Source organism: Aspergillus udagawae (genome assembly GCF_001078395.1).
Source record: "Aspergillus udagawae IFM 46973 DNA, scaffold_5, whole genome shotgun sequence".
Classification (NCBI taxonomy): domain Eukaryota; kingdom Fungi; phylum Ascomycota; class Eurotiomycetes; order Eurotiales; family Aspergillaceae; genus Aspergillus; species Aspergillus udagawae.
Genome location: NW_025091268.1, coordinates 1,982,681 through 2,007,985, shown reverse-complemented (window position 1 = coordinate 2,007,985; position 25,305 = coordinate 1,982,681). Strand labels below are relative to the sequence as shown.

The 25,305-nt window shown below is 50.7% G+C and overlaps 6 protein-coding genes across 6 annotated transcripts; 4 read left to right on the top strand and 2 right to left on the bottom strand.

Moving 5' to 3' along the window:
• Nucleotides 1–87: 87 nt before the first annotated feature.
• Nucleotides 88–2,793, bottom strand: Aud_007502 (putative regulatory protein Ral2; the record flags this gene model as incomplete). Its single annotated transcript, XM_043292392.1, has 1 exon — nucleotides 88–2,793. One exon carries the CDS (start codon nucleotides 2,791–2,793, stop codon nucleotides 88–90), a length of 2,706 nt encoding a protein of 901 aa, XP_043148327.1.
• Nucleotides 2,794–3,836: 1,043 nt separating this feature from the next.
• Nucleotides 3,837–4,792, bottom strand: Aud_007501 (peroxiredoxin; the record flags this gene model as incomplete). The annotated part of the gene is made up of 5 exons (XM_043292391.1): nucleotides 3,837–3,867; nucleotides 3,926–4,338; nucleotides 4,396–4,488; nucleotides 4,574–4,682; nucleotides 4,770–4,792. 5 exons carry the CDS (start codon nucleotides 4,790–4,792, stop codon nucleotides 3,837–3,839), a joined length of 669 nt encoding a protein of 222 aa, XP_043148326.1.
• Nucleotides 4,793–8,640: 3,848 nt separating this feature from the next.
• On the top strand, nucleotides 8,641–10,044 carry Aud_007500 (EVE domain-containing protein; the record flags this gene model as incomplete). Its single annotated transcript, XM_043292390.1, has 5 exons — nucleotides 8,641–8,694; nucleotides 8,973–9,108; nucleotides 9,188–9,448; nucleotides 9,595–9,711; nucleotides 9,779–10,044. The coding sequence occupies 5 exons, from the start codon at nucleotides 8,641–8,643 to the stop codon at nucleotides 10,042–10,044; spliced, it is 834 nt and encodes a 277-aa protein (XP_043148325.1).
• Nucleotides 10,045–10,683: 639 nt separating this feature from the next.
• Aud_007499 (aldehyde dehydrogenase family protein) lies at nucleotides 10,684–12,297 on the top strand (the record flags this gene model as incomplete). The annotated part of the gene is made up of 3 exons (XM_043292389.1): nucleotides 10,684–10,811; nucleotides 10,863–11,062; nucleotides 11,117–12,297. 3 exons carry the CDS (start codon nucleotides 10,684–10,686, stop codon nucleotides 12,295–12,297), a joined length of 1,509 nt encoding a protein of 502 aa, XP_043148324.1.
• A 3,617-nt stretch (nucleotides 12,298–15,914) lies between these two features.
• On the top strand, nucleotides 15,915–17,073 carry Aud_007498 (SMP-30/gluconolactonase/LRE family protein; the record flags this gene model as incomplete). Its single annotated transcript, XM_043292388.1, has 4 exons — nucleotides 15,915–15,947; nucleotides 16,038–16,198; nucleotides 16,255–16,410; nucleotides 16,485–17,073. The coding sequence occupies 4 exons, from the start codon at nucleotides 15,915–15,917 to the stop codon at nucleotides 17,071–17,073; spliced, it is 939 nt and encodes a 312-aa protein (XP_043148323.1).
• Nucleotides 17,074–23,145: 6,072 nt separating this feature from the next.
• On the top strand, nucleotides 23,146–24,615 carry Aud_007497 (uncharacterized protein; the record flags this gene model as incomplete). Its single annotated transcript, XM_043292387.1, has 1 exon — nucleotides 23,146–24,615. The coding sequence occupies one exon, from the start codon at nucleotides 23,146–23,148 to the stop codon at nucleotides 24,613–24,615; it is 1,470 nt and encodes a 489-aa protein (XP_043148322.1).
• Between the last annotated feature and the right edge of the window lie 690 nt (nucleotides 24,616–25,305).

Sequence of the window (25,305 nt, the reverse complement as noted above, 5' to 3'; positions counted from 1 at the left end):
TGGACAAGGGCAAAATGAATTCTATATACTTGTACTCGATCCCGTCGCACATACAAAAAAAGAACACGACGGTAGAAGGAATCCGTCCTATACCCCAGACGCGGCATTCTGATCTACAGCAGTCGCAGGGAGAGACGTCAAACCGCCCGAGCTGCCGGGTTTGGCATTGCGTTCTTTCATCAGCCTTCGCCCCTCCATAAGTCCGCGAAGCCCCCGTTTCTGCAGACCGATGACGCTGCTCAGATCGCCCGTCCAGATCTCCCTGTGTGGCCGGAGCTGGGCGTCTGTATCGCGGCGGACGCGGCGCGGACGGGACTGCGACTGTGACTCGCTACCAGTGAATTCGGAGTCCGAGGGGTCGTAGCTCGAGGCCGAGGTGGCGGTGCTGGCATTGCTGATGGAGTCCTCGCGGTCGCGGTCGGTGCGGTGGTGACTGCGGTTGAAGAGGCTGGTGTTGATGCGTAGCGGGATACCGCGAGAGGAGGGCGCGCTGGTGCCGCCGCTGGTGCCGCCGCCGCCGCCGCTGGCGGCGGAGAGGGCGGAGGTGGTGCCGTGTTCGGTGTCGGAGGAGTCGGAGGTGAGGTGGCTGTTCTGCGAGGCATCGGTGCCTGTTGTGGTACCGGCGCCGGCGCTAGCGGATTCACTGGCGGCCGCGTGTGCGCCGTTCAAGGCCTCGAGGGTGCCGCCCGGTCCGCTGGTGAAGCCGGTGCCTCTGCCGCCGCCGGCAGCCATGGCAGCTGCATTGAAGACGGCGGCTGCGTTGCGACCGTCGAGGATTTGGTGGAGCCGCTCGACGGTCGCTTCGAGGAGGCCGTCTACCTGGTAGGGGCGAGCGAGTTGAAGCAGGGAGCAGAGGATTTGGGGCGTGCAGAGGGAGGATCCGACGGGAGGGAGGGACGAGGTGTACAAGTAGTAGACGAGCACTCGGAGAGTGAGGAAGGTGTGAGGAAGGTACAAAACACGCGGTCGAGAGGTAGGGGGTAAGGTGTGAGCAGAGGGTATCTCAAGATTCGCTAACAATGACTTAGAAGGGTTCGAGTGGTTGCTGACAAGGGTGGTGGCACTGGAGTAGGAACTGCTCTGTCCTATTGAGGGAGTAATGGTGATGCTTGAGTTCCGACTGGGGTACATGGGGATCGCTCCACGCAGGGTTGCCGTGTCAGAAACACCAGTGTCGGATGACTCGCGAAGAATCTGGATGAAGTAAGGACCCCACCGCCGAGAAAGAATCCGCGAGTTGACGGGGATCCGCTCTCCGCCAGCTGCTTGAAGCTCCATGTCGGCCATTTCAGGAAGAGACTGAGCAAGTTTGCCCAGCTCGTCAGATGCGGGCGAGAACGGCCTTCCACCCGACGTCAACTGAGTCAACTTATGTTGTAGAGACGCAGGAACTGAAGGCGCACTGTGGGAGATGTACCCGGAAGTTGGCGCGGTTCTGCATGGATTGTTGTACAACCCGAAGGCCTCCAACTCGACCATGCAGACATGAGAGAAGTTGATTCGACGGTGGTTGTAATCCTCGACCAGACTGCGCTTTCGGTGTCCCAGAACCACAAAAGTATTCCGCCTCGCCCATAGCACGCCACGGTTCCAGCTGCCATGACCGAAGACAGACCCTCCGGCGTCGATCCGACCCCATGTGAGAGTCTTCAGGTCAAGCGCCCAGAGCGCGTACTCCTGTTTGGATGAGGTCAAGTAGGTACCGCTCACAACAAAATGCCCGTTGATCACGCCGCCGTTGGGGAATCTCAAGCCCGGGGGCGATGCCCCACTTTGCATTGGCTTCTCAATCAAGCGACCGTCCGGCAAGCGCACCTGGAGCTCCAGCTTGACATCCAGGAAGTTGTAGTTGGAGTAGATCAGCATGGGACACCCTTCCACTTCCGAATCCTCCACCGGCTCCTGTGATTCCCGGTCGGCGGCAGCAGACCCGATGTCTGCCACATTCATTCCGATCAACGGGGCAACAACACTGCGATAGGCGCCGCAGCTTCTGCCCAGCGAGCTTGTGTTCGTCCATTTCAAGCTGCGGAGGTTGAAAACACTGATCTGCTCGATATAATGGTTCGAACTATCCTGCCCTCCTACCACTACCATTTCAGCACCGCCAAATCCATCAATGTCGACTCCAATGGTGCCCTGATGGGGGTTGGACGATGCGGGGTTATGATGAATAGCGGAGAGTGGAGCACTAGCGGATGTGAAAAAGGCGCTCGACGGAAGGATCGTCGCGCAATGAGCGTATCGACCCTGAGGTGAGTCCGTAGCGGGAACTCTCGTCCATGTCCGAGACGGTACGTCAAAAATGTGTATATCAGACATCACCACAACCTCCGGCTGCGCTTCCTGCCCTGACGCGCCATTGCTCGCAGACTCCTTGGACGCATTCGGTGCAGGCGACATGCCTCCATAACAGACCAGCTTATTATCACCAAGAGCACATACGCTGTGAAAATACCGCGGACGAGGGATATCGCCGGTGGCTTCGATCTTCGTCCAGTGCCGCCTGATCAAGTCCAGCTCATACAGATCCGACGTCAGCTGCGGGCGACTCTTCGATAGAACGCGGCCTCCGAACACGTAGAGCTTGTCGCCCAGGATAGTGGTGGTGGCTCCCACAAGCGGGTGCGGTTCTCTGCCTGTTGTCCGGCGTACATTGCAGACTAAGCCCGACAGATTGATCGGACCGGCTGTAGATGGCGGCGGTTGGTATCCTGGAGAGGCCCCAGACGTGGAGGGTTCATCCCTCCCCGTATCCATGTAACCCAAACTTGACTGACTTCTTGACATCATCATGAACCCGACTTGTAGCGAAACGGCCTGCCTGATTTCCGTCTTTTTGACTCTTAACGTCGTTTCGTTCCGTCGGTATTAGATATCTCGAAACTTTGATTTCAAAAGGATCTCCGGCCCGTGGTACATCGAGTCGCGAAAACAACCAGGTCACATAACACTTGGAACACTTCGGTCCTTCGATGCGATCGAATGGAAAACTGGAGAATCGACGTCAAACCACGCACAGGTAGAGAGAAAATACAATCGGTCGGTGTCCAGATCGTCACCGGGGACTTTTTTTGCGTAGATCAGGGGCGGGCGGGCACAGGCAGGCAAGTGAGTGGGACGGGGGCTGGTCGTTCCCCGCCCTTACTCCCCCCAAGGATACGAAAAAGAGCTGGAGGTTGGCGAAATTGCTGGTCGAAAATATTGCAATCCAGTTGCGGTCGGGACTTTGAGTCGAAAGAGATGAAAACAGGTCAGCAGGAAGAAGCGATGTGGAAGGAAGAGGGGGCCAACGATAGTGATACGGTAGTACTTTAGTGTTGTGCGGGCTTTCGAAGCGGTCGCTCGTTCAAGTGGTCCAGGCAGCCAGGCACCGCGGCCGATCCAATGACATGGTTGAAGAACATTGTGGGGATGCTATTAGCTTCTGTCTATTTACGTACTACTGTCAGTTGTTAGATCTGACAGATTTATTGCTATGTGACCTTTAGAATTTCAGATCCTCGGATGTCTCTCGCATTGGGTATTATTATCATAAGAGCTAGAAGCATATGGGTCGAACGAATTTCCTCAGACACCGCATACTGAATACGAACAACTCGCCCTCTGACTATACGCTAAAAAGGCATTGATAAGTGAAGATTAATACTTGTGTATAAAGGTTCGGCTTGTCCATTAAGCAAATGTATGTATTTGATTGAATGAGGTATCAAAAGTAGAAGCAAAATCATTTGATAAAGTCATGGCCATCATATCCCAATCCTTTTGGTAGAACTCCCAGCTTTTCATGCCGCTGCTTTATCTACTCCAAGGAGGCAAGTGAACCGAGTAATAGATTACTTCTTAAGAGTGGTGAAGCGGAGGTAACTATATCATTTGATTAGCATGACTTGTTCATGTTGCGCCCAGGAAAGACAGGACTTACGGCTTGACCTCACGGATCTCGCCGAACTTCTTCTTAGCATCCTCAGTGGAGACCGGAGGGGGAATGATGACATCGTCACCGGGGAGCCAGTTGATGGGGCAGGTAACGCCGTGCTTGTCGGTGGTCTGGAGGGCATCAACCACACGGAGAACCTCGGCGGTGTTACGGCCGGTGGAGGCGGGGTAGGACATGATCAGACGGATCTTCTTGGCAGGGTCAATAACGAAAACGGAGCGGATGGTGAAAGCGATGCCCTTCTCGTCGACGTTGGTGGTGTCTTGGTAGTCGACCATGTCGTACAGGTAGGCAACCTTGCGGCTGGGGTCGGCAATGATGGGGAAGGTGAGCTTGGAGCCATTGACCTCGTCAATGTCCTTGATCCAGGCCTTGTGGGAGTCGGTGCCATTGGCGCTCTAGCGGAATGTCAGCGACTCTATTCATGACTGGGGACGCCCTTGGAGCCAGCTTACGAGACCAATCAACTTGACGTTGCGGGCAGCGAACTCGGGCTCGAGCTTAGCGAAAGCGCCGAGCTCGGTGGTGCAGACGGGTGTGAAGTCATCCTATTCCATCCGCGATCAGCCTTGTTTCTTTCCATCATTTGGACTATACTTGCGCGCGGTGGTTTGAAAGATTGGAGGTACTAACAGGGTGGGAGAAGAGGATGGCCCAGCTGTCGCCAATGAAATTGTGGAACGAGATGGGACCGTTCGAGGTATCAGCCTCGAAGTCAGGGGCAGTAGAGCCGAGACGGAGACTGTGGGAATGAGAAGAGGATGTCAGTATATGATTCTTAACAATACAATATCTTGAAAAAGTAGCAATTCTGTTCAGAAACACTTACGGAGCAGCACGTTCCTGGGCCATTGTGACTGTGTGTGGAAGAAATGGAAGATGGAGATATAGAGAGAGAGCTTAGGTTGATTGAGCAGAGAGCAAGAGACAGGATGGGAAGAGACGAACTCGACAAGGGTGAGTGAGATTTATCAGCTAGAAATAGTCGTCCCCTCCTCTATACCAAACGGCTAACAGCCAAAATGATACCCCTCTAGATCGTCCTCTTACAGTGATCCATGGGCAAATCACAGCGAAGCTCCTGTATCTCCGCGATCACGCAATTCACCACCGCTAGCAGGGCAGAAAGCGTATGATTGGTGCAACATGAGCTCATTCTTGGTGGGATGTTTAGCGTGCTTTTCTGTTCCTTGGGGTTCGGCCCCACACTTGCTGTTTTCGGTGGTTATGAGGCCTACCAAGGTACGGATGCCTCGGTGCCTGGGACGTGAAGAGACTCCTCCCTACGTAGTACCTGGTTCTAGCTGTCTGCAATCTGATTCACTTGGTTCTTTGTTACCGATGCACTATTCTTGATGAATATGGCCACTCTCTGCAGTCCTATGAAATGTTCCCTTTGTTCCCGTCCCTCGGCGTCAAGTTTAAATATTTGCCAAGTGTCGAATTAACTATACCTAGTCTGATTATTTATGATAGCCCCTACAGTCCTTTTTAGGGCCCATCAGCCAATCATGCTTCAAGACGATTTAGCAGGAGACATTTGGCTGACAGTGACTACAGCACAGAGCCTATGGGGATCTTTGAAAATGGCGCAATAGGACAACCCTTTCCGTCATACTGAGCATGCTGACTCGGCGTGATACCTAGCGTTTACTGACAAGAAATCATGCAGCCACTCAATAAACAGCAGACGGCTTTCAACGATCATTTACTTCGTAGATTGACGATCCAGAGCACCAGCGGCCCACACCAGAGCTTCTCGGTCACCGATCCATAGGCCATGAGGGGCAGTTGGCGTCAAATGGTCAGAATCTCTGATGCTCCAATAAACCCAGGATTTAGGATTTACGTAGATCAAATTCGTGACATACACTTTCTAACTTGCTCTTCTTGAGCGAACCTGAGGTTCACAAAAGACCAGAACCCGCAAAAATAACCCGGTCGGAATCAATACGGACTCGACGCAGGCAAAAGGAGCCGTCGCTCCGGAGTACTAGACATCTCAGTCCACCGCTCCTGATAGAAACTCAAGACTCTCAAAGTAGAGCGCCAACGGACACCGCTCTGTCTGACGGTAGTTTTGCATGCTTCGTCACTCTAGAACTCACATCGGATTTGGTGGATAGCTTTGCCTCATGCGTACCGAACACCACAATATGATAGCCCCTGAAAAAAAAAGGACAATGGGGTCATTGTGCTCTACGGATGATATATATCGCTCCCAAACGTCCTACTATGGTCGAAAAGTCCTCTGTGATGGACGTGATGCAGGGCCAGCAACAATGCATCAGTTTAGAATTAACAGCCTACTTCCTCCAACGCCTGAAAGAACCTTGCCAACAAGCATGCCGGCTAGGGACTCCGTGACTCCACATCAGATTTAAGCATACCGCAGTAGAGTGAGCTTAGAGTCCTCCTCCCACTTCTCTAGTCAGAGAACAAATCATGTGAATCAAAATAGCGATCCGCTCAAGACGAATACCAGTCATCTCCAACCGATTTCGGAGACTATAGCCAGCACCTTTAGCGCAATACCAAAACCGAATGCGAACTGAGTAATACGCAGGTCATAGCCGGCCTTACTCGCATTCCAATTAGCCGTCAACTAAGTAGATGGAGTCGTCTGCTCGACCTCCCATATGCAGCCATAGCAGGTCGGGTAACAGGAAATCATGGTATGGCAGCCTTGGGTTGCCTGCCTCAAAGAAACAGGAGGTAGGCTTCGTAATGATGGTGGAGCCCGCTGCCCAGGAGGCACAGACGAGACGCCCACTGGGTAAGACAATGGGGTGCCGAAGTTGAGATGCACATATTCAACCTCTGATAGAGTAGTCCTGGCCGCTTCGCAATCTCCCTGCACCTCTGCCTCTTCTGCGGCAGTATCTGTCTCCTAAGAGCACATGAGTGTTCGCCGTCTCGGAAATTTTCTCCCGTCCTAGAGCCGACACCCGACGGCTATCTTCTGATGGGGATTTATTGATGCATTCTTGTGAGGACCCAGCGTAGTCGAAGGCAATATCAGACGTCAATGATATACATTGGGGGATATCGGAGGCTTGAGTCAAAAAGCAGAGAACCGTCGTTAGTTATACAGTGGCAGGTCAAAAGTTTGAATCCAGTGGTATTACCGCTAGCTTAACTAGGAAATTCCTTGCTATACTGCCGCAATTTATATCTTAAGATACCCTCTCCAAATTAACAATATCACGGCGCTGTACTAAAAGTAATCACTGTAGATGCAATTATACATATTTAGGCTCTATAGTATTGGATAGGATCATTATAAGCTTCATAGAAAGCATCATAATATCGCTTATAGGACTATTATGACTGCTAGTTGTTGAGATTCTATCCGGATCCCTAATCAGGCTAGCGGTAAATACATTGGATTCAAACATTTGACGTGCCACTGTAGTAGTAGTACAATGGTAGTCCCTTGACGGCATACTACTGACTGACGAACTGATCCTCCCCGAGTTGTTACTCTAAGTGGAGGAAGATCCATGTGGAGCACCAAACTTGCTTAATCCAGACTGGAGCCTGGTCCCTGCTTTAGTGCGTCTGGTTCGGAGGCATGACCGATGTCCTTAAATCGTTCATCATTTCGAACGGGTGCATGCTTCCATGTGATGCGGAGGTTTCTTCCACGAGTCTACCCTTTCAGGATTTAGTTCGTCCTCAATTGCTCACAGAATATTCACAGATAATAGAATGGAAGCGATTGCGAGGCATAAATCCGTCATCGAGCTAATCAAACATAGTGGACCAGTGAGGAGGTCGGAATGTTGTAGATGTATTAGGCCAGACGGACACGATCGCCTCCTCCCCGAAGACATGCATTCAGATCCGTTGACGGACATTTTGAAATCCCAAAGAAGATAGTCATTGAGATAAACCTCACCCCTAGTTTTGGTGTATTCCTTGGCTATGATTTACTACGGGTAGAAAGAGGGCGTTCCAGCGGTGGTGCTAATGCAGTACCCCATAGCCATAGCGGTGTAAGGACTTTGGCGCGAAGCGCGTCAAGCCTTGATGACTGGGCCTTTTTGCTTTCTTTCTTTCCGACTTCTTTTCCTGGTCATTGAGCTATTACTCTGGTCAAACACGCTACTATTCAAGAGTACTGCATAGACACTACTGCATAAGACACTGCAGACTGACTCGCAAGAAGTTAGTGCATGTCACGTGACTAAGTTAGCGTGACCCACTCCGAGCTCCCGTCCGTCGCGTCCCGTTGAAGCTCGACTGACAATCCCATGTCTCTTCAGAGGAGGCGCGAGTAAAGCTTCCATCCAAACTGTGTCCAGACCGGTGGCGTCGATACCTGAGCAGGCTCCCAATTTTCTATCCTTTCCTTTCTACTTACCTTTAGAAGAAAAGGAAGGTGTTGAATACCTTCAGGTGAGCCAAGTACCATTCCTATTCTCCCACTATCAACTTCCTCTCATGTTCCTATCCCCTCCCCACGGGTGTTCCCGCACCCAATGACAGGCTTCGCACTCATTGTTTGTTATGCGTCTCGGCGCGTCCACAAAACTGATCTAGTGTCCATTGTCACAGTATCCCCCTCCCTGCCTTCTGACTGGCTGGTTTATCCTCTGTTCTCCCTTTTGTTTTTTGATATTTCTTTCCCCTTATCCTGTTGACGTCCTCGAGCACAGTTCTCAGCTCATCACATCAAGTTTCAGGAAGGAAATAAAATGGGCCGAAAGCGCAAGTCCGAAGGCGCAGCCGATGGCAATTCTCCAAAGAGAGTGCGTAAGCCTAATTTCAATGCGGATTTCCTCTTCATCGGTCTCTTCATCGATTCCAAGCTGCCCCAGCGCGTCATGCGAGGGCTATAGTTGCCGTCAATCAGCGAATGTGCGATTCTTGGCAGCTTGAACGCATCGTTATCGATCCATCGATATGCCCGTCTACAGTCCTAGCTCTTGTCTCTATTCATAGAAATACGACTGCTGACTCAGGATACCGGAAAGAGGCGATTAAAACTTGGGATGAACATGCACTGATATTGACTCCTTGTTTATAGCCTGCAATTGATCCTTACACGGGCGAGCCCAGGAAAAGAGGTCGTCCCAGAAAGTATCCGCCTGGTCAGGAGCCACCACCTCCTCCGGGACCCAAAAGAGGCCGAGGCCGGCCCCGCAAGGACGGGACCATCAGACGTAAGATGCCCGAACGGAACGATCGATTGGACGCGCCGGCTGCATTGAGATTCTTTTGTGAGACTAACCGCGCCTGAAGCCCCCAATTCGGCACCCGAAACTCCCCAGGGCCCGAAGCGGCCAGTCGGGAGACCCAGAAAAACGCCCGTACAGAATGGAACCGAGACACCATCACAACCGATACATTCAGAATCGGAAGAGTCGAAAGTTGCAGATGAGGAGAGTGACCGGTCATATTGGTTGATGAAGGCAGAGCCTGAGTCGCGCATGGAAAAAGGAGTTGATGTCAAGTTTTCCATTGACGATCTGCAGGCGGCTGAGAAGCCAGAGCCGTGGGATGGTAAGTCTCTGGGTCCTGGACCCCTTTAATACAATGCAATGACGGATCGGAGTTGACTTTTACTCTTCTTCAGGCGTTCGCAACCCCGTTGGTAAGGGTGTATGAAGGAATGGCCATCACAGAATAGCAGGCTTACAGAACGATAGCACGGAACCACATTCGGGCGATGAAGAAGGGCGACTACGCCTTTTTCTACCACTCCAACTGCAAAGTGCCTGGAGTCGTAGGCATGATGGAGATCGTCCAGGAGCACACACCAGATGGTTTGTCTTCGACTCGAGTCATGCGTTTGAGCCCGATAACTAACGTGTACTTTGGTACATCATACAGAGTCTGCATTCGACCCTGCTCACCCGTACTACGACCCAAAGTCGAAGAGAGACAACCCGAAATGGGAAGTCGTTCACGTCGAGTTCCGTCGCAAATTCAAGAAAATGGTTACACTCAATGAGCTCAAGGCTCACGGTAAGCCCGGCGGTCCTCTCGAGGATCTACAGGTCCTGAAGCAGACTCGACTCAGCGTTTCCTCCGTGACGCCGGCACAATGGAAATTCATTCTGGGGTTGGCGGGCGAGTCATCGGAGTCCACAGAGTAGGAAACGATAAAGAGTATGTATTTGAAATTGTGTTGGCTCACTGTTATAAACCAAGGGTGCATTGGTCATTGGGATGTTTCATTTGTATATTTCATAGGTCATTATCTTTTAGTACTGAATGCGACAGGTTCGCATCATGGGCATATTATTGTATCATTCCGTAAGCCAGGTAGAACCTGAGACATGCGGCAATATATCAGAAGAAGGAATCCAGACTTTGAAGGTAACTCCGGCAAAGGGTCGTTTGCCTGGGAAGAGTAAGTGTATCCGAAGTTCCTGGGAGGGGCCCAGAAAAAGCCCAGCAGAAACCCACTTGGCCGCGGCGACTTTATCGAATGAGAGAGATTTACGCGGTTATCTACCTAGGAAGCTGGTTATCGGCAGGCGGGGAAAGCTGAATGTCTGGTTCATCACTGGTTTGTCAGTTCTTGCATGCAACAAATAAATACACCCTGCTTCTTCGCCGCACCTTTCTCGAAGCTCTGAATGCTGCATATGAACATCCCACCTTTTCTCCTCCGACTGCGCCTGCGCTGTCTCCATCCTCCTACTGCTCCTCTTCGAAACCCATCCAGCATCCTTAGCACCCCAAGCAACCCCACCTTCTCTCATCGACACTTCCACAGCACTCCTATCGTCATGTCGGACGTTGTGCTTCAACTGACTGCTCCCAACGGGCGCAAGTACTCGCAGCCCATTGGTCTATTCATCAACAATGAATTTGTTCCGTCCAAGTCAGGCGAGAAGCTCGCCACGATCAATCCTTCGTAAGTTTGTGGCCCACCCTCAGCAACTCGACAGATTTACTGACGGATCAGGGACGAGTCGGAGATTGTTTCCGTCTATGCTGCGGGGGAAGAGGATGTCGATATCGCCGTCAAGGCGGCCCGGAAGGCTCTTAAGGATCCTTCCTGGAAGCTGTTGCCAGCTACCGATCGGGGAATCCTGATGCTGAAGCTGGCGGATCTGGTTGAGCAACATCGGGAGACTTTGGCGACTATTGAGACTTGGGATAACGGTATGCCTTTATTATTTACTTGCATCGGGTTGAAAATCTACTGATATCATTCAGGAAAGCCATACTCTGTCGCACTTAACGATGACCTCGGAGAAGTCATCAACACCATCAGATACTGTGCCGGATGGGCCGACAAGGTCCACGGACAGACGATCAGCACCACTCCGGCGAAATTCGCATACACACTTCGTCAGCCGATCGGCGTGGTCGGTCAGATCATCCCCTGGAACTTCCCTCTGGCCATGGCTGCTTGGAAGCTCGGCCCTGCGCTCGCGTGTGGTAACACCGTCGTGATGAAGCCTGCGGAACAGACTCCCCTAAGCATTCTCTACCTGGCCACTCTCATCAAGGAAGCGGGCTTCCCCCCGGGTGTGGTCAACATTCTGAATGGATTCGGTCGAGTCGCGGGCGGCGCCCTTGTGAACCACCCTGATGTGGACAAGGTTGCCTTTACCGGGTCGACCGCGACCGGTCGGGAGATCATGAAAATGGCCGCCGGCACAATGAAAAACATCACCCTGGAGACGGGTGGCAAGTCTCCCCTGCTGGTCTTTGACGATGCTGATCTGGAGCAGTCGGCCAAGTGGGCGCACATTGGCATCATGTACAACCAGGGACAGGTGTGCACTGCGACGTCGCGGATCCTTGTTCACGAGTCGGTTTATGATCGATTCGTTACTCTGTTCAAGGAAGCCGTGGCGACAACCAGCAAGGTTGGCGATCCATTCGCCGACGACACCTTCCAGGGACCCCAGGTCACCAAGGCCCAGTATGAGCGGGTGCTCTCGTACATCGAAGCGGGGAAGAGTGAGGGCGCTACCCTTGTTGCCGGCGGCGAGCCCTACAAGAACGTCAAGGACGGCAAAGGCTTTTTCATCGCTCCGACCGTCTTCACCAACGTCAAGGACGACATGCGCATCTACCGCGAAGAGGTCTTTGGCCCATTTGTGGTGATCTCGAGCTTCAAGACCGAGGAGGAGGCCATCACTCGGGCCAACGATACGACCTACGGGCTGGGTGCAGCTGTCTTCACCAAGGACATTGAGCGGGCGCACCGCGTAGCCTCGGAGATCGAAGCCGGCATGGTCTGGATCAACAGCAGCAATGACAGCGACTTCCGTGTCCCCTTTGGCGGCGTCAAGCAGAGCGGTATCGGTCGGGAACTGGGCGAGGCGGGTCTCGAGGCATACACGCAGATCAAGGCCGTTCACGTCAACCTGGGAACCAAGCTGTAGTTATGACATGAGCAACGAATCTTAGCCACCAAAAATGATTTTATGTACGGAGTAGCTCCTGGCGAAATGCACCGACTTCTACCTGTTGCAATTTGACTCCTTTTATCCAGCCTTTCACATAGGGGCACTGATACCTGGTCATCAGATCCCATACAAAGCTCTTCACGTCCCATAAGCAGCTAGCAGCGTCTGCAGAACAAACTCAACAGCAGCAACAAGGCAACTTTCCTCGAACCACATTTCCTATGTCTACCAACCCGCCCAGTCTCCAACAAACGCAAGGCACCTGCATCCCATCCCCTTCAACCCACATTTACATTTATTTACAGCGGATACCCAAATATCCCTTGTGCCCTCGTACCCAGCCAACGCCCAACTGACCTCCATACAACGTAGGTAGCACATATGCACGGAATCCAAATGAGATGACCCAATTGCAACCACCATTGGATACTCCGCATTACTCTGTACGTCCAGTATATTCCCATCAGAGCCCAATAGGCAAATGAGGCGGGTGGAATTTCCCTCTTTCCTCGATCCGGTTGGAGGACAGTGTACTCCGTACCCACGGTCCTCTACCTGTCGTGGCAAGTCGCTACTCGCTATTGGTGTCCTTGCCTTGGGATGCGGTGCGATGCGATGTGATGCAGGGTTTGAATGCAAGGCAGCGCAGCGCAGTGCACCTGCAGCTTGTACTAGCATGGGTAGTTACCCATATAGGTAGTAGGTCCCCGTCCTGGATGTTATTGTCGGCTGTGCTCCTGGCTTGAGATACAATACCCATACTCGAAAAGGTATACTTTGCGTAGCCGTAGCTCTTACTAACCCGTGTGGTCTGGTAGATCTGGTGTCGCTATTTACAACTATTGCCCAATTGCTTACCAACTGGAGAGGTCGATTTATTCCGTAGGATGTACCTTCCTAACAAATGTACCTTACTGGTATTCGTAAGTTACGATACACACCAGTACCAACTGGTAAGCGCAGACAATCAGCTAGCTACAGTAGCTGCATGCCAACGCATCACACTCTCTGCAAAGTTAACCTAACTGGAGGTGTTCGGCTCTGCTCCTTTCTTGCAGTTGCATGAAGAATCAATCATGTGAATTGAAGCATGGCTGGCTGTTATTCCAAACCCAAGCTGACAATGTACCTACCCTTCCTTGCTACATCACCACTTCACCAGAGTGTCTGTCGAGTGTCAATATTTACGGAGTATAAGACTTGATCAGTCAATATGACCTCCCAGTCTCCATCTCAACGGTCGGAGCCCTGAAACTGTCTTTGACACTTGACAGCTTCACCGCATTTTCATATGTGCGGTGTCGAATCTCGACCGCCTCATGCAGCGGTCGGTGGTGGATCAACATTTTCTTCCCCAAGTTAAGATTGCCGGTCACTGTCAGGCAGCGACAGCTGCCTAGTCCCACTGTTCCAGACGATCAGACATGCGTCCTCTCCTCTGACCCGTCACTCGGTTGCACGACTTATGCAGCTTGGACGTTGGGCCGGTCAAGGCAGCGCGGCCAGTGCCACTGCATAAGGTTGCTGGACGGATCATACGCAGCCATTCCATTTTCATTAATGTTTACTTTCAAGGAGTAAATAAAACTTTTAATTGCGGAGTATCTACAGCGCAAGGAGTGGTTGGACGTCGAGCAATGCATGACGTTGGATTGAACGGACATCCAGTGTACGATCTTCAAGCCCGTTGATGATCGTCGAAACAGACAGAAAGACGAGTCAGCTTCGGGAAGCTAACCTGTACAGAGTATGCGTTCATTAGAATAGATGACGTCGATTGCCCCCTAATCCATAAGTTAGACAGTGACGCCCATAACCAGACTACAGCCAGACCGCTTGAATTAGCTGGCTGAAGGTCGGTACGTAACTCGCGAATGTTTATTAGATTACCTGGATCGGCGATACACGGTAGTTACTTGTAAAAAGCGGTGCTCAGCTTCATTCGAAATCCTTCGAATCCTTCGTGGTGGTGACTGCTAATAAAGATCGAACACGCCGAGGCTTCATTTCTGATCTATCTCCGACAATTTCATGCAGGAGCGGCACACAGGCCGCCCCGAGGCGCAAGAACTGGTGATCAATGCTGCGAATAATGCAGAGTGGCATGTCCTCGCAACGGCTGTGCGTCAGATGCTTGACGCCCGCGCAATCGAGTTGAAAACAAATAAGCAAGCCGGCGAACCGGCGTTGAAAAGTCCGCGAGCCTGAACCATGAATGGATGCTCTGTATCCGATGTCATGGGCCAGAAACTGGAGCGAGAGGCCAGAAATGTTCCAGGATTCGCTAGCTGTTGTCTCTCATTTCAATGATGTCTATCACTTACCACTAAACTATCGGGTGTCACCCTACACAAGCGATAGTTGACATTGGACGGGATGGCTGGCCCCATAATGTCGATCGGATCACTTCCTATTTGCTTGGATGGCCCCAATTCCTTGGTTAGGATACTTTTCTCCGTTTCTCCACTGCGATGAGTTCACTCCTGGTCTGGAATTGGATCTTGGACCAAAGGAGGCGCAAGGCGGGAAGTTTGCCTTACCCCGGCAACCGTGGCTAAACAGCTACCTCCTTGGGAAGTTTATACGCCATGTGGCGTACGCAGCCCATTAATACGGTCGTTAAAAGCCTTTGGAACCAGAGAGCAAATGATTCGAGGAAAAAAGTGACACATTATCAATCAAACTTTGCCATCGCTGAGGAAGGGTGTTTATTCTTATCGTATGACAGCTGATAGCTCACATTTTCAGGGGCATGCGTTGCGGTTTCAATTGAGACTCATGAGGACTTGCCAGTATTATCCTATGGAATAAACTGGGCTCAGGTAGCAACGGTCTCAATGCCGTTCCAGTTGATTGGTGCCTGTGCCTGAAGGATCAAGTTCCCGACTTCCCATCATGGAGAGGCAGGGTTTCATCGCCCTGGAAGCGAGGTTTAGCTGGTACGCTATCCCGCGTTAGCGATACCAGGACGGAGTATCAGTCAAGAAGTTTCCAAATCGTTCTCAACCATCCAACAAGCAGTGACTGAAGTCTGTGAGAATTCGGATGATTTTCGTCACGTACCTGCAGCCTACCGGAGTGGAGCCAAGACAGATTGACAGAGATTGTCGCCCTGCAGTCCAGACTATTGAGTCTGCTGGCCCACTGACAGTCTTCTACTCCGTACCTTACCTAGAGCGAACAGAGTACGGAGCCTACGGAGAATGGGCCGAGTGAGCTCTGCAAAGTGGACGTGATGGATAAAGGCAGTGGATAAATAGAGAGATCGGATTGTGGGGGTTTGTCTTGGCATTGACATCCCACGTAGCTGGTCACAGGACTATTGAATTTGAGCTCAATACTTCACCATCACCATTGCTCATTTTGTCGATGACCGTCGATGATCATTAGTAGCAGCTAGAGCTCCTAAAGTCAGACTTAGAGTTGTTCCGTTGGATTTCCACCGTCATCATCCTGACCGCAACTTGACCTTGCCGGATCCGCAGAGATCATCCTTTGGCACACGCACAAGGCAAACTTTTCGACTTGGTTGGCTGGTCTGTCAGTTGCCCGGAACAGTATACGAAAACACCAGTCGACGGCCAAGCCTCATCATGGCCGGATTTCAGAAGTGGACTGTTACTGAGGTATGGATCTCAAACACCACCGCTGTAGCTGTTGTGTACAGCGCATCAGTTGTAGACGAAGGGTGCAATCTCACCATTTCTTGTCGCTAGCCATACATCGATATAGCAGGTACCCTGCTCGAGGGCCCATTTCACGACGAGGCCAGAAACGAGTTTCGCTTTGTCGACATCTGGGATCAGAAGTTGTACGTTCTGGATTTGGCCAAGGGTCCGGAGTCCCTGAAAACAATCGACACAGCTTCTCCTCTTGGGTAGGTCTAAGCTTCTAAATAACCCTGATAGCTGATTTGCTGAGCGAGACATGCAGAGTCACCGCCAATATTGCGAATGGCGGTGATGATCACAATGATAAAATAGTCGTAGCCGCAAAGCACGGATATGCCCTGGCTGACCGCAACACTGGGGAGCTGTCGTATATCCGCAAAGTCTGGGATGACCAGAAGGACCCGGAGAAAGCCCATCGGTGAGTCTGGATCATCTGAGGAAATGTATCTTTGGGCATAAAAGTTGACTCGTCCGGAATGCTTTCTGAAACAGAATGCGTTTCAATGACGGAGCCGTCGACAGTCATGGGCGATTTTGGGCCGGATCCATGAATGATCCCAAAGTCCAGAGACCAACCAACGAGGGCGTGTTGTTCAGGCTGGACCCCGACCTGCAGGTGCATCACATGGTTGAAGGGGTGTCCATTCCCAACGGGATTGGTTGGAACCCCAGAGACGACACCATGTACTTTACCGATTCGCCCACAGCGAAGATCTTCGCCTTTGATTTTGACGCCAGCACGGGCACCATCAGTAACCGCAGAGTGCATTACGATGTCGGCGAGCCTATGGAACCCGATGGTTTCGCCATCGACGAGGAAGGATGCATCTGGAGCGCAATTTACGGGGGCGGGAAGATCATCCGCATCTCCCCCGAGGGTAAGCTTATTGGCGAGATCTCGTTCCCAACCAGGAACATCACCTGTCCGACCTTCGTAGGAACAGAACTCTTTGTCACCACGGCGAAAGACGATGTCAACGATGACCTGTTCCCAGAGTCTGTCCGTTATGGCGGACGACTTTATCGCATCGATGTGGGAGTTAGAGGAAAGCCGAAGAACGAATTCCGGTTTCAGAAGTAGGTTTGGAAATGCCGAGGGACACATCAATCGCGATGGGTATATGCATGGACTTTCGATAGTCGCAGATAGCTCCAACTTTTATTAGCACAATGTGAAACCTCGCACCGTTTAGGGGAAGACAATTTGTATGAGTCTACACTCATCAAATATGCATCGTGCGCACGGTACTTTGAGACGAGGCGTCTGATAAGCTTACTGGCAATTTCGTAGACTGGTTTGATCTGCGTAGGCTTAGAAGCCTATCAAAAAGTCGACCAGCTGGACCAATCCTAGCCAACAGTCCTAGAGCAGGTAAAAGGTTTTGAATCGCTACCACACATCATTTAACATACAGGGACGGTTTGAAGAGAGCCAAGATGACGCAAGGACAGTGTCACACGGCAAAGCAATGGTATAAAAAGCATAACGCAGACTTCCTTCGGCACAAGACCCAAACTGGGTCATTCCAAGTAGATAAGCAATACATGAGAAAGAAGACCTATTTCTGAGTCTGCCGCATGCATGAGATACATCCATCTACCGGAGCTCGTGGAAGCACTGGAGATCCCAACTGCAGGCGCAAGTGCCCAAGGTCGGTGGCGACAGTTTAGCCATAAGAGAGGCAAATTACAGACTACTGTATGTTGCTGCGAGTCTGTAGCCACCAAAAGTCTACTGCTACAAGGCGCAGTGTTAGAGTGACAATCAAAATTGATTGTTTCCTCCTTTATGGCCGCAAGGAGAGGATTCTAGATACTCCCGTCGCGCTCATAACTTTCATAGGCACATGCTGCCAGCTCATGATACCACGAGCTGCCCGAGGCTGTACCGACTCGTGTAACCTCTCGGATAACGATCTATCTTGCTGGTCTTCTTCTCCGGAAAGAGGTCGTTGCCCCATCATCCAGTCATAGATTGTTGGATGCACGCAACCCCCTGAGCTAATAGGGTGTTCAGACAACCATTTCTAGCTACAGTGGGATGATAGTGCAGCAATATGTTTAACGTAAATCATTCGCTTGCCTACTCCTCTAGCGCTATGCAAGTCCATACCAATGCCTACCTATCCCTAGGTATCTTACCAAGCAATATCGTCCAGTGTGAGTAGATATTGTACCTGGGAATACTCAAAATAGGCACGGCAGTGGACCAATCCGGAGCCACTCACGGAGGACGTGGACTCTGCTAGAAGTTTCTGATGAAGGCATACAGAGAGTTGACAACCCAATTACGAGAAATCAATTCATCACGCTTGAGGAAAGCGGGATTCGAAGTTGAGATCATCTCTTGCCAGGCGCTTGGAGCGGTAGGTTCGTAAGGAGGGAAGAAAAAAAAGCAAAGCGCGCGGGATGAGGGGATCCTAGGGTTGAAGTGAGTGGGAGGGAGTGAAGGATTTCGCTTTCTCGTGCGGATTACGTCGGTTAATTTCTCTTCTTCACTAAATAGCAAGGAGAGGTAAGATTCGGATCTCGTAAAATGGCTCAACCTCTTATCACGTTGTGCCAACTGATAGGCACTCAGATTACGTATGGATATATGAATCACCTAATTGAAGCAAGCGCAAGGTACGGAGTAGTTTAATCCACTATATTTCTGAATGAATGAAACAAGGCTCAGGGGCTAGGGTAAGGTTGCCATCTCCGGAGTACAGAGGACTATCCTCAGAAACTACGGAGTATAGACAACACTTTTCCCGAGGAAGGATTTGCTTTAACTAAAGTTACTAATGTAAGCTGGAACACGCTCATCTGCATTTTCATATTGAATTCAGCTGCCGCAAATTAAAGTAGCACTGCCCGCTGGTCGAAAGCTAAAACTATTTGGCCATGGTGAGAATTGATAACAACCATCCATAGTCGCCAGGTTGCTAAGCGGGATAATATATATCTACTCTTGGTCAGCTGTGATTGGATTCAGACTCCACTTCCTGCATCCCATAAACAGAGATCAGGGCTCAGGAGACTAAGCACATAATACTGTATTCCACGAAATCTCGGTGCCAGTAATGTCCGCTAGTGAGATAGAGCTCTATTGCATTTACTACATTTCTGAAGATACCAGGGTGTCACCATCCCCCATAGATACTCTGTAGTCTGAACGTGAACGTTGGATGCATGGTATCAATTCATCATGATGTCAATCATGTGAGTTTGAAGTGTAAGGAATACTCCAGCGTGGATTTACAAAGCATACATAATACAGAGTACATAGTGACACTCCAGGCTTTTATCAAGCAGGCTTTATTCAGCCAAGACACTGAAAATTGACCTAAATTTTGCTACCAATAACTCAAATTATAGGCCCAAAGTCAATGCTGCATCTGATGCACAAATTAGAAAAAGAAAGGATCAAGGTTCAGTGTAGCAAGTCGTGTAACTCACCAGAGCAGGATTAGCTGTAGGCTATCCGAGAGCTTAAAACACATTCGATGGTGCAGGCACGAAAAAAAAGGAATACAATAATAAGCCAGAGTAGACTTTCCACGTCCGACCAATCGTGTCTCCAAGATTCACAGAATCACTCGGGATTGGTTTGCATTTCGGAATTCCACTGCAGATAATTCATCTTTCTGCTGCAGATCATTACTTACCGAGCTTCAAGCCTTCCACCTCATCCGATCACCATAGTCGGTCAATGTGGATGTCGCATCTGATATTGTTGCCAAATACGCATTTCCTCTAGTGCTTCTGTATAAGGCGATCTACTCTCCTTCTAGAAAGTGTACTATGGGACTTCTTCCAAAGTACGAGGTTTCGGATCTCGGCCTTGGAGATAGGTCACATCGTCCGCGCTAAGACATCAACGATAACAGGGTGGGAGGATCACTCGAAATCCTGCCTACTTGATGAGATTGGCTGTGGTGAATGTCAAAAGCACGAGTAAATGCTGTGCTGCGCAACATGAAAACAAGTACTTTTGGAGTTGCTGAGTTGCAACACTTGGAGTTAGCCTCGCCTCTCCCGCCGTGATCTACGAATTGATTTGCCCATTCTATTACTGCCTACGTACATATGTATGTCTGAGGTGGAAGCTTATATGCAACTCATTTGGCATACATTAGGGCATTTTTGCAGCATGCAGCTCGCTGATTCTGGGTCTCGGCCACATCTGCCAGGAAGTTTGTGCCATCAAGGCAACTGATGATGTGGCCACCCATTTTGGTCCTCCTGCTTCATAGTGCTCAGAGAACCGTCGAACTGGGACGCTCGTCAAGCGCTTAACAAAGTACAGGCTCTTTAGATCGATGTGGCTTGCCTTTTGAGGATATTTATTTTGCCTATTTTTACCCTGCGTGTCTCATCAGGTGGTGCTCTGACCACCACTTCTATTGATGCCCAGATGCCCGATGATGTAGCTGAAACTTTTGTCCCAGGGACGGTCCGAGATCGACTGCAGAATATGCTGCTTCCCGATCTGATTGGATCTCAGGGAGGCTGCGCTACTGCCGTGTGCCAACTGGCGAGCATTTTGCCATAGCCCTGGGAAGGGATTGGTCATGGATAGCACGTTGCAGAACTATTATGAGACCACTAGCAGAGAGGGATGATCAGAAAGACCATTTCCTCATCCTGACAGACACAGTTGCCAGAGTGGCTTCAAACGAAGGACCAATTCGTCTCGTCCGTGTGGCACAGCCAAGACGAAGACAAATCAGGAGACGCGTGAAAGGATCCAACAATGATTGCATGCATGCACGACATCCAAATCAATCCCATCTCGTCAGCAGGCTGGGTCCACTGGGGCCAAGCACTAGGTAAACTTTCAGTCTCTGGCCCCAATCCCATATGCCGGCCCGAGAAACTAAGGCCCTTGTTTTAGTGCCTTCACTGGCGGCGTGGCATTATGGCATGGTCATTGTGGTCTTGGCTGGTTTTCGAGTTGCATTAGGAAATATAGTAGGATCAACACTACCGATGCATTCTGGTCTATATGAGGTCTCATGATACGACCCCCGTCCGCCACGAGGCGGGTTGTTTTTGGGGTGGGCCTGCGACAGTTTGACAATTCACTAACTCGTTCGGCCTTTGATATCCTGTGACACGGGATTCGTGTCAGCATGATCTATCATATCCTTACGAATTTTGTTCACTGTAGTATGGAGTATTGTACATAAGTTTGATGTACTCCTGGACACAACATGCGTTCAAAACGGCGACGAGTGAGGTGTAAAAACTCGGAGCAATCGATTGATTGTTGTCTGAATTATCAGGCTACCAATTATTGAGTGTCTCTCTACAGGGAAGCTAGGTAGTGACATGTCTCGTGCACTGTTGATCTAGCTCAATATCTGGATGCCCTCATGGTGATGCTATAATAGCGGTAAGTAACTATGCCTGTACCGAATATGCGGTAATACACTAAAATAACGGTACTTTGTGGTATGTACCAGAACTCCACTTCGATCCTGTCCACGCCCATGGTGACGGCGCCCTTTAGTCTCTTTAGTCTGGCATTTGGGCCATGAATTTATGGCCAGGTCAATGTTCCTACTTGTATCTACTTCGTACATGGTCAACTGTGGAAATACCAAACACTTACTCAAAATATGCATACCAACAAATAGCTGCTGGCAGAAGCGCAGTAGCACACCTTCATCACCTCGATCGTCAGATGTCGTGCGCGATCAGCTGCATTTCAACCTGAGGCCAAGGTAAAGTATCTTTGGAGTAGAGCGGGTCTCTTAAGGTAGTCTCTACTTGCCTTCCGCTAGCCCTCTGTCCGTCATAGGTTGAGCTGCCTTCCCCAAACGTACCCAATTGCTGAGTGGAGAGTGACGTTGGAGCTTACCGACTTCCAGCTCCAGTTTCAGTCCAGCCATCGACCAACTCGTGAATTCCGATTCCCCGGCCCCATCCACATGGCGTTCCCTCTTTCAGATAGGTAGACCGCGGTATCTACCGTACGGAGGAGCTGCCTAGGTAAGCATTGGTTTTGATACGTTTGTTAGTAGGTTCAGGAATCAGGACTAACTTATTACGTGGGTACATAAGGGAAGGGGGGTTTTCTCTTCATGCTTGCGCGTGTATAATTTCGAATATCAATGATACCTATATAGGTTAAAGTCTAGAACTTACCAAGATTAAGAGACTGCCTTGAAAACTAGTCGAATGTAACTAACGGTTAACTAAAGCAGTGTTACCTACATTCAGTTCCCATGCCTGTGGTTCCCGGGCGGATCCCAGCTTCCCAGGCTCGTAGGTAAAGGTTCCCACTTCCCAGTGCCAGGCCCAGTACTAGTAACCGTACCCACCAGTCTCCACCCATTTCCTACTTCCCCCCGTTTCCCACTGCTCACCGCTTGATCTGCTGCTGTCTGCTGTCAACGGCCCTCCGACTGTCTGGCACGGCCAACATTATTATTAGGTATTATTATTGTCATCTCGACTATGGTAGGTACTTTGGGCCTTGGGTGCTATGCAAGTGCCATGTTTCTCAAAAATAAAATAAAATTAAAATTATAAAAAAAAAAAATAATAACGATAATAATAATAACGTTATGTCTGAGTTATCATTCTAAACCTGCCTGACTCCTTCCAATTCCTTTTTTTCCCTGTTGCTACTGCTCTCGAGGTACTACTACTTAATTCTAGTTACATGTTCGATCATCATCACCTTATCTTCTTCGTATCCTCTTTTGCAACTTGATTAAGTCCTAGGGTTATATTGATTTGCTTCTGCTCCAGCTGGATACCTCCTGCTTCTGCACATACTTCATCTGGCCCCTTTGTGCTCTAACCTTCCTCAGCTTCTGGTGTATTTCATCACCCTCCCCCAAGGGAACGAAGACGAGTGTATATATTCCCCTGACTTATTACTCATCTTCATCGAGCTCGTCGTCTTTCTTCTCTCGTCTTATACAGTTGACTCTCATCCGTCATCCTGGCTACTCTAGGGATCAGTGTGTTGAATACTACCTCCTACTCAAATCCTGTTCATCTGCCTTGTCAATATAGGTCGCTGCCTGGCTATCATATCCCCCAACCCACCGGCTCCCTCTCTCACTCTCCTCTCTCCGAGATACATCGGGAGAGGGGGGGCCCTGCGCCATGCCCCAACTCTCAGCGGCAGTCCCACGAAAGTAAACCGGAGCACATGTCGCACACTCCGTCGGCTTCTGAACCCTTGAAGGACGATTCCCTCCGCACAGAGCCATGCAGCTTGTCCGAAAAGAAGCGACCTCGTGTAGACGATGATTCCCACTCGTCCGAGGTCCGTGATCTCGTGCGTCCTCGGCCGCACTCATGGCGCCCTTCTGCTCCAGTGGAGCCCCCATTGCAAGCTGCCCAGCTTCGTTCTATTGGAGTGCACTCTATTCTGAATTCCCCCGCAAAATCTGCTCCTACTTGTCTGGTACCTTTGGGGGGAGATAACCTGAGCCTGGCGATACATCAGTCAACCGTCCCTCCATCTTCTGCACCTGCTTCTCATGTCCGACTGCATTCATCGCCGACGCTTCGTCTTGATTCGCCGTCGATACATCCTGCTAAACGGCGTTCTCTATCGCCTGGGTCGGTGGACCGTCCCATTTTCTCTCCCGTCTCCCCCACAGCTCGGTTTGTCGGAGCTGGAGGGCCGTATGCTAGGAAGCCCAGTACTATACAGTCTCCCCTGGCTCAGGAGTCACGGCCGGGACTGTATCGGTTGTCCTCTGGGTCGCCTCTGCCGTTGGAAAATGCTACCGTGAACCCGAATCATGCGTCCGAAACCGGAGCCCCAGCCCCCGTTTCCATCCACTCCACCCCAACCTTCCATAGTCGGGGAACGAGCGTGAATCCGACCCCTACTCCCAGCTCCCAAGACGGGAGCCCCACGACTCCTCTGTCCATCTACGGTCCGCTTGGTCGAGCATCACCAGCAATAGCTGGGATGCCCATCCCACAATCTGCACCATCGTTCGCTAATCCCCCGAGATATGGAACGGCAGAGCCGTCTAGTCGATTGCAGTCGGTTGGAGGTGATAGGCCGGCAGGAGACGAGCAAGCCAGCATGGCAGGACCTGCGAATGTCCCCCCTCTGCCTGGGATGATCCCCTGTATTTTGGACCTCAAGTCCGGGTCATCCAGCCAGGCAGAGAAGCGAAAAGCAAACAGCGATGCCTCGAGAAGGTTCCGCAATCGGAAGAGGAACGAGATGCAGATGGAACAAAAGATTACGGCACAACAGGACGAGATTCGGAAGCAGCAGGAGGCACTGCACAAACAGGCGCTGGAGATTCGGGAGCTGATGCAGCAACGCGATCATTATCGATCCGAGCGGGACTTTTACCGAGAGCATGTCGCCCGACTCGTACCGCCGGGGCAGCTTCCAGCTCGACCACCATCCCCTCAAGCGTACCGTTCGATTCCGGAGCGGGAAGCCGAGACAACATGGTCCGCTGCAGAGAGCAGAGGTGCCATGAATGCTACAGGAGGATCACCTGGTAAAGCGCCAGCCTCCAATGCAGCTTCTGGGCTATCTATCAGACGAGACACCTGGCACAACAATCTCTCATACCCAGTGGCTGCTCATGAACAACAGGCTAAGCCACCACCCCAGCTGTCTGAGAACTGGACGCGTTCCTAAACAAACTAAGGTTGTCTAGCAGACTAATTCTTTGAATTGTTGCCTATGTCCGCAGAAAGCGTAACCCTCTAGCTCATGTATAATCCTTTTCATTTTTCTTTTTATTCCTCTGTGTCGTCCATCAAGATTGTCGTTGTCTCTTTTTCCTTGAACATAAGCATCGTGCTTGCATTGAGAGCGTCTCCGCGAGAAAAACTTGCATCCTCATTTTGACTGTGGCTGAAAGGCTGAGCGCATATAGTCGGCGAGCACTTTCTATAAATGGTTTTGGGTTTCTGGGAGGCCAAATTGTTATCTAGTTGACTTAAATTGCTGCAAGTGACCCTCATCTCTGTACATAGCTCAGAAAGCCGTCCTTAAGCTGGCAGGAGTTGGATAAGAAACTGGTGCATTACCCTCATGATTGATCTCGTCCGTTTTACACATCCACCAATTTATCCCAATCTAGAAGGTTTCCTACTGTTCATTCAAACAATCACACGCTAGTTGCTACATACAGCAACTCCATTAGCTCAAGCAGTCACTGCTGATCTGTGACCTGACTGCATTCCCTGCATCTCTTTCCCTCGTATGACGCACGCCACCAAACGAGTCAACAAACAGCTCGATGATCATCGCACCTAATTTCTCTGAAGCATTGCTCCGATGCTAGCTCCAGAATCGTCATCTGCAGGGTTCATGTGTGCGATA